Below are 12487 nucleotides of genomic sequence, written 5' to 3'. Positions count from 1 at the left end.
TAGAATTATAGAAAAGTTGCAAAAATAACTCAGAGAGTTCCTGTATACCCTTCCCCCAATTTCACCGAATTTAATAGCTTACGTGACTACAGTACGATGATCAAAACCAAGAAACTGACGTTAGTGCAACATTATTAACTATTAACTACACGGCAGACTTGGATTCGGATTCACTAGTGTTTCCACTAATATTTCTTCCGTTCTAGAGTCTAATACAGGATCCTTTATTGCATTTAGTTGTCACAACTCCTCAGTCCCCTTCAATCTGTGTCACACTCTTTGTCTTTCCTTGTCATTCACAACTTTGACACTTTTGAAGAGTACTGGTCAGGTATTTTGCAGAGTGTCCCTTAATTTGGGTTTGGGTGCTATTTTCTTGTGACTACCTTGAGGTTATACATTTTCGGCAAGAATGTTACAGAAGTGCTGATTCCTTCTCATCGCTTTGTGGAAGAGAGGCCTGTTCTCCTCCAGCAGCGGAGTGAAGCGACAGCATGTGCTGAGGGCCTGAGGGGCCATTGCACCTCTTAGAACCTGGGTGGTGGGTCCCAGAGAGTCAGGCACTGAGCCTGAGGGCACTCAGCATGCTTCTCTTACCTGTCTCTTCCCTTCTCCGTTACCACGGTGGCAATGGAGAAGTGAGAAGGTTTCTTCTCTGTAGGCAGATAGCACCAGTATTTTCTTAATCCGGTGCCGTTGAGACCTGCAGAAGGACAAGGTGTAGCCAAGGAAAGAGGAGTATTATGGATGCTGGGGGGAGAAGAGATGTGGGGAGAGGAGGACCAAGATGGAAGCGTGGGGAAAGGAACTGCTTTGTGATCCAGTGCAGCGGTTTGTGGATTCAGCAGGGCTATGACCTAGGAATGAGATGAGGACCTCTCCGTGGGTGGGAACCTTGTTAATTTGTGTTGAGGCAGTGGTGGTAAACATTCCTCAATCAGCGTTTGTAACAGTGAGAAAGCAGGTTTGATTTCCTCAGTGGGGTTAAACGTAGTGGTGGTACAAAAGGACCCTCGGGTAGATTTTAAATGGTTGCATTTTGGTTTTCTCCTTCTCTAGATTGAAGTTCCCTAGGGAACAGGCCCTACTCTGTCTGTTCCCCTCCCCCTCTGAAAACCTAGTACCCGGGGCCTGGAACACTGTAGGAGCTCAAAAAGTGTTTATTGATTAAATGGATTTTTTTAAAAAATAAATTTATTTATTTTTTGTTTATTTGTTTTTGGCTGCGTTGGGTCTTCATTGCCGCGTGTGGGCTTTCTCTAGTTGCCCGGAGCGGGGGCTACTCTTCGTTGCGGTGCGCGGGCTTCTCATGGCGGTGGCTTCTCTTGTTGCGGAGCATGGGCTCTAGGCACGCAGGCTCAGTAGTTGTGGCTCGTGGGCTCAGTAGTTGTGGCTCGCGGGCTCTAGAGTGCAGGCTCAGTAGTTGTGGCTCGTGGGCTCAGTAGTTGTGGCTCGCGGGCTCTAGAGTGCAGGCTCAGTAGTTGTGGCGCACGGGCTTAGTTGCTCCGCGGCATGTGGGATCTTCCCGGACCAGGGCTCGAACCCGTGTCCCCTGCATTGGCAGGCGGATTCTTAACCACTGCGCCACCAGGGAAGCCCTGATTAAATGAATTTTTTAAAATGAGTTTTAAAAAATTGAGTGGATGAGGTACTCATTTACAAAACACACTGACGGGCACGCCACTCATTCCTTATTGCAGGTCTGTGGCCCCGCCCCCAGCATGGTTTTGGAAGCCCAGCGGTGACTGTGAGTTCAGGGCTCCAAGCTTTCCGACCCATATCTGTCCTCAGAGTGCCTGGAGAAGCTGTGCTGGCAGGGGGCTGTTCTTTGAGAGGTCCTGGGAATCTACAACGGAATCTACACTCTTTGGGGGAAAGTGGAATCAGATCAAACGTGTAGATGGCAAAATCTCAGTCTGGGAAGAGGCAAATAGGAGTAATGTTGGAGCTTCCTGCCTAGTGGACTATGGTTTGGGGAAGCCAGTAAAGAAGGGAAGACGGTGATGGTAATGGGGTTGCGCGGAATGGATTTTACTCGTGTGTGTGTGCGCGCGCGCACACACACACGTACTTGCAGGTTGAGTCGTGTTTCCCTTACTGATGGGACTGACTGCATTTCTTCATGTGTTCAGTTCTTCTTGGTTATGCTCTTATAATTGCCAGTTTTCCGTATAATTTAAATAACACATTATTTATAATTATCATTGTAATTTAAATTGAATTGTTTTCAGATGTATATTTAGTGAGAACTTTTTAAACGTTCAAGAGAGAAGCAAAGCAGCAGGAGGCTTTGAAGACTTGGCGTGCTCAGGTGTGTAGAGTGGAGCGCTGGCGTTCTGGCGCATTAATGAGAACAGTCAGCACCGTGAACAGCGGCTATGCGCCGGGGACGCTTCCGTGCACGCTGTCTGCATCAGCGCATTTCGTCCCTACAGACACACTGCGAGGTAAGTCTGCTGTAACTCCCTTCTACAGATGAGGAGGGTAAGGCACACAGACACTTGCACCATGTCATCCAGCTACCAAGCGGCAGAGCCCTTGCCCAGCCCTAACCACTGTACTATACGGTGTTCTAGTGCAGTCCAGAAAAGGCCTGTGCTTTCTGGAACAGCCTGGTGCCTGGAAATGTGAATGGAAGAGTTGGGAAGGACTAGGATTCTGCTCTTTCAGGGACACAATGAACCCGCCAGGCACACGTCCCTGTGTGTGTGTGTACTGCTTCGTGCAGGCAACAAGATCTCGAGTTGCCCCTCCCTCCATGGGAGGTGACAGTGAGTTCCTGCAGGAGAGCGCACAATGCTGGGGGAGCTTTCAGATGAGATGAAGGTGTTAGTTAAAGCATTTCTTTAATCCAGCAGCACTATAATAAAAAAGGGACATAAAATATCTATCTTACAAAATTTCAAGCAGGTCGCATGTTTCACATGACAATTATATGCACAGTTATTAAGAAATCGTATGGAATTGATTTAAAATAAAGTTCTAGTTTTGTTTGATTCTTGCACAGGCTCCCATATTTATCTTGTACAAATTAGCTCATAGTATTCAACAGGTTTAGGCTCTGTAGATCAACTATTTAATTGTTCACAAGGGGACATGTGAAAGGAGAAAAGTATTGTCACATAAATGCATGCAGCATGGCTTGTGTGGTCACATTAGAAGGAGTCTTTGTCGCATGAATGACACTAAATTTATTTGCCTCCCAAAGATGAAAAGCCAAACTACTTCCAGCTCTGCCAGTCAATGCAGGAATGAAGCCATTCAATGGATATTAAATGGAATTAGTTGTTATAACAATAATTGTTATTATTATTGTTGTTATACATTTTTACAAATCATACTTATGACTTCAGAGCCAAATTTGGAAGAAATCATTATCATCTAAACACTGAATTGGTAAGGCTCATAATTAGGAAACCAGATATTTAGTTCTTCACAGAGGCCTCTGACCTTCTGGACACTGTCAAAAATTTTTAATAGAGTGGCTGAACCAAACAGAACAATCATGAACACTGGCTCTAGGTGGTTTTGGTTTCTGGGAGGAAAAGTCTAATTCCCAACTCAATGAACATTCCAGTGGAGCTGGGACATATTTCCTTCTGCAAAACATAGAAATACTATTATGTTCTGAACCCTGCATAGGAGGGGGAAGGAGTATATAAACTAGAGTGACATTTTTCAAATGGAGCTTTCAGTAGCTGATTCAGCTGGAATGTAATTTATGCTAATAAGTTCCTGGATTTCAAAGTGACTTTTTCTTATCACACTAAAACCTTTAATTTGGATATATATTCCTAAGTCCAGAATGGGTAGGAAAATTCTCTATCAAAAGCCAGAGATACAACTGGCCCTGTGTAGAAAGGAAGAAAAAAAAAGAAATTATATTCCAGAGGTTTGGAGGAGGGCAAGAAAGAAGTTCAGTGTATGACTTTTAAACAATTTCCTACGACATAGTTCTTGATTTCACACACCTTTTTCCGCTAGAAAAGTTTATCATAATTTTAACATGACTGCATAATTTGGGTCAATGTGACACAGAGTTGATAGTACAATGTAACTGGTTTCATTTTTTTTTTTTAATTTTTATTTATTTATTTATTTATTTATTTATTTATTTATTTATTTATTTTTGGCTGTGTTGGGTCTTCGTTTCTGTGTGAGGGCTTTCTCTAGTTGCGGCGAGCGGGGGCCACTCTTCATCGCGGTGCGCGGGCCTCTCACTATCGCGGCCTCTCTTGTTGCGGAGCACAGGCTCCAGACGCGCAGGCTCAGTAGTTGTGGCTCACGGGCCCAGTTGCTCCGCGGCATGTGGGATCTTCCCAGACCAGGGCTCGAACCCGTGTACCCTGCATTGGCAGGCAGATTCTCAACCACTGCACCACCAGGGAAGCCCGTAACTGGTTTCATTTAACTGTGATGGAAGAGGGGAAAGTATACCAGATTGAGCCAAGAACCTTGTGTTCTAGTCCCCAACTAGCTTAGTTGTGCTAGTTATACTAGATGTTCCCTTAACCAACCTTTTTGGCATTAATATTCAATAAATTTGGATAAATTCTCCTAGGCCAGCGGCTTTCACATTTATTCTTTACTGTGATCCACAATAAGAAGTACATTTTATATTATGACCTAGTTCACATACATTTATAGATTTATATGTAAATGTTGTATCTATATATATCTATATATATATATATCACTCATAGTATGATATATATGCTGTACATAAACCACACACACATATATGTGAACTGAAACAAAATTTCATGAAACAATAGCTACCCTTGTTACCTCTGATGCATTATAGCTTTTATTCTATTTCATTATGAAAAAGCTGGTCAATTTCCACTAAATTGACTTTCTGACCCAGCCTTACTATCACTGTAACTAGGCCCAGTCCTGCACTTTGAGGGGCTGCCTCCAGATGAATGCAGGTTACTGCACAGGTTAATGGTTAAAACTCTGATCACCGAAAGAAAAATATAAAAACTGTGTGGATACCAGTCCCCATATTGAAGGACTATGCTCTAATTTTAGTGAAAAATTATGACACACTAAATAAAAACAACCACTAAGTACAAGTACTCTCTATCAGCGAACTTACCCATTTTAAGCTCTGCATAATTGAACTCTGGTTTTTCATTCTTCTATAAGCAAAACTATTTTTGAAACTTCCTCTCACCTGGTAGATTGGCTTTTAAGTCTTCAAGCAAAGGAACCTAGAGTTTTGATAAATGAATCATCTTCTATTTATAAACAACCCCTTTTAAAGCTTCTGTGGCTTTTGCTAGAGTATTTTAAAAGAGCCCTTGATTTTTTTTAATATTAACTTTTAAAAGCACTGTTAATAATAAAACAACTTTAGGGAATTTCCTGGTGGTCCAGTGGTTAGGACTCCGTGCTTCCACTGCAGGGGGCCCGGGTTTGATCCCTGGTCAGGGAGCTAAAGTCCTGCAAACCACATAGTGCAGCCAAGAAAAAATTTTTTTTAATAAATAAAACAATTATATAATGTTTTCCTTCCACTTTCAAAACCCATTTTGGGGGGAGATACTGTAACAAGATTCTAGTCCTTGCATCTTTTACCCTGTCCTCGAATCCTCTGTGGCAGTTTTTGAGTAAAAGTCTTGGCATGCCAGATATTACAGGGATTTCTTGTGTCTCAGATGGTACTCAAGGATGTGTGGTAATAAGTGATTCATTTAGGTTCCATCACACTATAATCCAAGGAAGAGAAAATTGGGTCTGACTTCCCAAGCATTGTTCCCTTTGTGGCTTTAATCACACATACTTTTGCATATAAGTGACAACCACAGGTATTAAGGGTATTTCCAATGGTTCAACCATTAGGGAATATTTTATTTATATGAGAGAAATCTCCAAAGATTTTCTTTAAAAGGTTACATTATAAAATAACTCCTCAGATAACATTTCTTTTTTTAAAAAAATATTTATTTATTTACTTTTTATTTTTGGCTGCGTTGGGTCTTAGTTGCAACGCAGCTAAGTATGCGGGATCTTCGTTGCAGCGCGTGGGCTCTTCATTGTGGCACGGGTTTCTCTCTAGTTGTGGTGCGCGGGCTTTTCTCTAGTTGTGGCACATGGGCTTCTCTCTAGCTGTGGCTCATGTGCTCAGTAGTTGAGGCTTAAGGGCTTAGTTGCCCTGTGGCATGTGGGATCTTAGTTCCCCAACCAGGGATCAAACCTGCATCCCCTGCATTGGAAGGCGGATTCTTAACCACTGGACTACCAGGGAAGTCCCCAGATAACATTTCTAAAATAGGAGATGGTTATGGTTTGTTTGCATATTTTAAAAAACAGGATGTAATCTTCATTTATTAGTTTATAATATATAACGAATTTACCAATATAAAAATTATAATTCACCTATGTTACCCCCCCATACTACTTGTACAGATTTATAACAGATTCTAAACAATTAACATTCTGAATGGGTTAAAACTTCGATTGGGCTTATTTCTATTTATCTTCTATTAGACATTTATTTAACATTAACCTCATCTAATGGCAATTATGTACGAAAAGACCTGCAACTACTTAGGTGCTCTGTGAAGTTAGATCACGTGGATGGGAACATGGTCCAATTATTTGCCTTTGTATTCGATCTGTATCTTGAAACTTTCTCAACCTTATCAACTTTTTAAAATCATCACAATATCTGTGCTATTGAAAATTAACCCTCACCAATAACACTTGGGATCGGTGGAAAGGATCCAGATAACTCTATTTACAGGGCAATAATTTCAGGCTCTGTGTTTACAGTTTTGTAACTTCTACCTGTCTCTCCCATCTTTTTCTTTTTGTGATACGACATAAGCTAATCTTTCCAGGCTATACAAATATATGTTACATTGTTGAAGAGCAATCAGTTTTTTCAGAAAAATCCCTTCCTCAAGATATATTCCTACTAGTTTACCTTCTGATATCCAGGTAAGCACATCGTGCTATTCCTGAGGCTTGTTTTATACCGTCCACGCTGATCCAAATCAAACAGACCTTTAGAGGGTACTGACAATGACGTCTTCATTGAATATGATCGCGGCTAAAGCTTTAGCTCCCTGTTTGCTCTGTAATGCTGTGCCAAGATCTTGGCCTTTAGATGTTTCCAGAATCCCTGGAAACATTACTTATTTGTTTGTGAGTATAAGCCTTAGAATGGGTTTGCATTCACAACAAAATATGAGGATGAACAAAGCAGTGTGAATCTCTTACTGAGTTTGAATTTTTTTCTTTACCAAACCATAGGACTTGGAGCCAGTCAGAAGAACAGAATTTTAAGTAGTACTCTACATTGGTGCTTTTACAAAATATACCAGAATTAAAACAAAGTAAAAGGATTTGCTGTAATAGGATCCATTTTTTAAAAAAATCTTTGGTGTTAACTTTTTGTCCTGAATATTAAAAGCATTAACAGTTCAAAATTCTGAGGGATATTGGTAGGAACTATGAAAAAGGACTCACACTGTTTAACTTTCAAAATATAAATTAAAAAACTACTCTTCATATCCTAATCTGATGACTTAAAGAAATCAGCAGGGTATCATACAATAATCCTAACACTCAAAATGGCTTTATTTAAGTATAATAAAGGCTAAACATCATGGTTCTGTCATTAGAAAGGACTACGAATACAGGCAGAAATAACATTTCACAATTTCTATTAGAAGACTTCAAAAGAGGACACTAGTCATTGATTCACTTCTATTTTGGCTGCATTTTGAGTCATAGAACAAAAGCATTAAAAAAGAAAAAAAAGAACCCTTTGAAAAAACAAAGAGAAGAGGAAAGTCAATAGCAAGAAGCAAGCATACCTCCATCAGCGGGAACAGGGCTGGGGAGGTTTGTTAGGGAACATGGAAGCCACAATCTCCCTCTCCACTCTGTGGTGCGTGCCAGCCTCGGTGCCGGGCAGGAGGGCACCACAGCATGTGGAGAGGCAGACAGTTTTGCTGGCTCCCACTTGCTCCTCAGGCCAAAGTCCAGGCAGAAGTTGGCCTTGCAGGGTTCCTGTCATCCTGCCAACCCACGGCACTCCAGGGACACTGCTAGGAGAATGCTAGCCAAATCCCGCAGAAGTCACCTCCTTCACATTCTCTTCCATGTCGGGGGTTAGACTAAAGGATACCCCTTCTGTCAGATTTTATGGTGTTTGTGTACTAGCCAAGGAGAAGTAAGAGAAAGAAAAGGAAAGCAACTTGTTTAACCTCACACAGTAGAAAGGAAAGAATTCTTCAAAGTAGTTGATCTGGGAATGAAGCCCAACATCCCAAAATCTCAGCTCAGTTTGCTCTTTTTTCATTCACTGCTGGTTTTTGGAAATTTAAATGATTATGATCCTGTCTACTGTGGGCCATCATATCATCGCTTTCTCAAACAGAGAGTGGTCCAAAGCCACTGATGCACAAATACAGAATAATCTATGCACCATCAGACAACAGTCAATATGCAAAGCATATTCAGGCATATATGTAGTACCACATTATAGACACATTTAAAATGCAGATATTTTCAAAAAGAGGCCCACATTTTCCATTCTTAAGGCCATAAATAGGAAATATTACTCCAACACCAGATGTGTATGTAGATGCTGAAGTGAATATTTACACATTATTCCATATACAATATGTAGATGTTCAAAACCAATATGATCATCTCACATACGCATGCAATCTCTTTTCCGAAATAATAGACAATGCATTTCCAGGGAACGCATATATGAGTCTTATTGTACTTTTTTAAAGAAAAGTGGAAATCATAATCTTATATAATTCTTTCAAATGGATCAACTTAGACAATTTATCAATGCTTCCTTAAATTTTTACACCACACTGCACTCCAACAGGTTTTTGTTTTAAGGTAAACCAGGTTTTTGGTTCTTCCCTGTGGAGAAGTTACTTTCAAGTCAGTGAAAGTTCTTGGCCCATGATTAAAAGTCTTTGCCAATTAGTACTCAACAACTTCAATTCATTTTTTTCTGGTTCAAGATGAGTAGGAGCCTAATAAGGCTGTGATAAAAGGGCAAAAGGCACTGAGAGCCAAAAGCGGATTAATGAGCTCCTCCATTTATTTGTCTTCCTAACAGCTGAACTGTTACAACTATTGACACTCTTCAAAAGGTTCCGCTCTGAACCCCGTCCAGGCACTGCAGGCTCCAATGGACATCTTCAAATCCAGAGAATGGAGGGGCAAGAGCTTCCCCTGTGTGATGCCAAAACCAACAAAGCCCCATGGATCAGGTAATGAAACTTCAGCTTTTCCCCCTTTGAGATTTATTTACTGGCAGCTGACAAGGGGCAAATTCAGCTCGAATTGTGCAGTCAAGGCCCTGTCAAGCTTTTAGAGGCACCCTTGTCTTGAAGCACCTTCATGACTGGCATTTCACTCAAAAGCCCTCGGCACTGGTCCTTAACAGCTTATGACATCACAAAGGACACTCCAGACAGATGCCTACATGGCATCCTGCAGCATTTTAAAAGAGAATTAGTGGTTTTAATTATGGTCGTAGTATGAAAGGGAACCATGCAAGCTCCACAGGAGACCTTTGATCAGACCCTTTTGCTAGTACAATGCCACGGAACTGTGACTATTCCTGGTAAGGGGCCTTTTCTTGCTGAATGACTCACCAGTGATCTTTGAATGCAGACAAGCTTCTAGCCCTCCCTCTTCATTAGTGAGCATTTCTATACAGGGGCCTATATAGTTCTTGGAGTCTAGGAGCTATACAATTGGGGGGAAAAGAATCCCTACAGATTCAGGCCTCTACTTAGGAAGTGCTGAAGGACTCTGAGTGACTTTATTCATTAAAACAGGTTGCTATTAATTAACTGTCATAATAAAATAAAGAACTATTATTTGCATTTCTTACTATGTTCTCTTTAGTAATATGTATAAAAGATGCTTGTAACAGAAATGAATTTATTGAACCACTTCCCCACACCCCCCGAGCCCCTGCCCTTTTTTTTTTTTTTTTTGGCATTTTGGCAGCAGGAAGCCTACTAATTATTGGGCCCAGATTTATGAGCCCAAATAGAAGTAAAACATGAATATAAAATTAATTAAGGAAAGACAAAATCCTTTTTACTTGCCAATCAGTTTAAGCAACTGAAAAAAAGCAAACAACAATTAGCTTAATTTTTTAGTGATTTCAGAGAATGATCTAAGACAATAAAACCCCAACCTTTTCAAAATATCATTTGGTTGGTATTTAGTTTGAAGTGTGAGATTATGTAACAACTGCAGCTACTCAAAAAAAAACAAAAAAAAACCAACCCAGTATTCTAACTTGAAGCATAACAAGATTCATTCTTAAAAAAAAATGATTTCACTTCTTGGAAACAAAGAATGTCTCTGGTATGGTATTAATGTTTTAAGAATTTAATTTCAATACCAATTCCAATAAGCAGGGCCCTTAAGATTCATGGTCAATATTTTAAGTATATGAAAACAGTTCATTCTCTTCTAGAATCTAATCAAGCAACTCATTTGGTGAAAGATTGTGGAAGTAGGAAGATTTTTCAAAATATTCTCGCTGAAATGCTAATTCAGTAACATGGGCTAAATATAATTTGCATAAATAGCACATCTCAGTCTCTAACCGTGCCCCCCTCTGAAACAGTACGGCTGCACCATGTACTTATATCTGGGAGATGACTTAGGCTTCCATTTTTTTATGCTGTTTCTTTTCTTGGATGAAAAACTTTTAGATTTTGGAATTTTGGAAGCCAAACGCCAAGCAGGTTTTTCATAGTTTGCTGTCTCAGCCATTTTTCATATTTCTCAGACTTTGCAGTTCTTTTCTTAGGTGTTTTAGAGCAACTGAAATATCAGCCAGCTGTGGATCATTCTGGGCCTTCTGAGTGTAGAGACGGAAGTGTCTGATGGTTTCAGATAACAAGACTTCAGGGTCTGCACCTCTTTCCCGAAGGCGCAGCATCCGTTCACAGGCGATGGCATAGTTCTTATGCCAGTTCACTGGGTGTTCCTTTCGTAAATAGACAATCTCCTTATAAAGCTGGAAGACAGCAAAAATGTTGGTATTCCATTGTTATCCCTTGACTTTTTTCAAAAAAAAAAAACAGAAAACACAGAGAAATTAACACAAGAAAAAAAAATCCAAGCAGCCTACAGTAAAAATCTAATTGTTGCTAGGCCATGCAGAAAATGCAAGAATGTTACTATAATTATTACAGTAGCAGGAGGCAAATGTGCTTCATCTAAAACTGCTTCTGGGGTTTTTTGGATGTTGCAGAGGGAACCTAAGACACACTGTGTCAGGACAAAATGCTCTTCCTCCAGAAAGACGTTCTGAGAAAGGGATTTAGTTCTAATTCATGGAAAGCTATTTACTCAACAGGCAGAAAGGTTGAAACTCTAAATTTAGCTATTGGAGAAAAAAATAGTTTTCTTTAGGAACCTGCATGGAAAAAGAACTTGAAGAAATTAAAATTTTGTCCCTCATTTTTACATAAATTTCTCTCTATATTATAAACAACAGTAATAACAATAGCGACAATAAAACACATCAAACAAATCCAGCATCAAACAGACTGGGCATAATAGAATTTAAGAGACATCCTTAAAGTGAGATATTGAAAATCTTCACAGTGTCCTAAAATTACAATTTTCATAGTTAAAACTTTGCCCACAGGAATTCAGAATTTTGTTTTTCAATATCAGAGATAGTATTAATTGGATAGAGTTAGAATCTTTAATATTGAGTTTTCCAGAGGAAAAACATCAAAATTTAACAAATAAACCAAAAAGTAGATGCAAATCTACAAAACAGATTATACTTGCTTATTTGGGAATTTCACAGCCTTCTTGGGGATTATCAAATTGGAGTCAGATCCACAGGCACTTGAGTTAACCAGTAGCCTCCATGAGAGCACAGGACAAGCAATGATGCTTTCTCCAGGGACAAGGGTTTTTTGAATTAGAACTATACTCATTACATCATCCAGTTGAAAGGGACCCAATTATATTCTCTGTTTCCCCAACCCCTACTCCAGAGCAGACAAATGCCTACCTAATCTATTTCAAAACAACATCCCCATGAAAAAGTCCCCGATCCGTATTTGATATGTCATTTTGATACTTAATAACCCTCAGTCCTCAAGCTGCCTTTTAAAGCTATTTTCCCCTTAGTTCTCTTCACTCCATAAAATAGGAGAGTCACCTCGCACTTTCATAGACATCAAAGCTATTAAGTCAGCCTCCTACCCGTTTATTTTCTTAGTAAAATATTCAAAGCTTCTCTACCTTTCCTCATAGTTTTTTGGGTTTTTTTTCCCCTATCCGTTGCTTCTCTTCCCAAGCCTCCCTCTGATGAGGGACATCTGTAAAATGCACGGCAGGCTGCCCGGAACAAAGTAGGCGCTCAGGAACTGCTCAGGTTCTTTTCTTTCCCAAGTTTTCAGAATCCTGATAAGGTTCTGGAGTGCAAGACAGATGCTAGCACTTCATTTCCCAA

The 12487-nt window shown here is 40.1% G+C and overlaps 1 protein-coding gene across 3 annotated transcripts in view; it reads right to left on the bottom strand.

Moving 5' to 3' along the window:
• Positions 1–10409: 10409 nt before the first annotated feature.
• Positions 10410–12487, bottom strand: part of TMEM260 (transmembrane protein 260) — a 59187-nt gene continuing 57109 nt past the window's right edge. For 2 of the 3 annotated variants that reach the window (XM_061182595.1, XM_061182597.1), the window contains one exon: positions 10410–11029. In XM_061182595.1, the coding sequence (XP_061038578.1) occupies positions 10775–11029 (255 nt within the window). In that variant the 3' untranslated portion in view covers positions 10410–10774. Of the gene's footprint in view, positions 11074–12487 lie in introns of all 3 variants that reach the window. The other variant, XM_061182596.1, reaches the window with a different exon arrangement.

The sequence above is a fragment of the Eubalaena glacialis genome, chromosome 2 (assembly GCF_028564815.1).
Source record: "Eubalaena glacialis isolate mEubGla1 chromosome 2, mEubGla1.1.hap2.+ XY, whole genome shotgun sequence".
Taxonomy (NCBI): domain Eukaryota; kingdom Metazoa; phylum Chordata; class Mammalia; order Artiodactyla; family Balaenidae; genus Eubalaena; species Eubalaena glacialis.
This window is presented reverse-complemented; position numbering and strand designations above follow the sequence as displayed.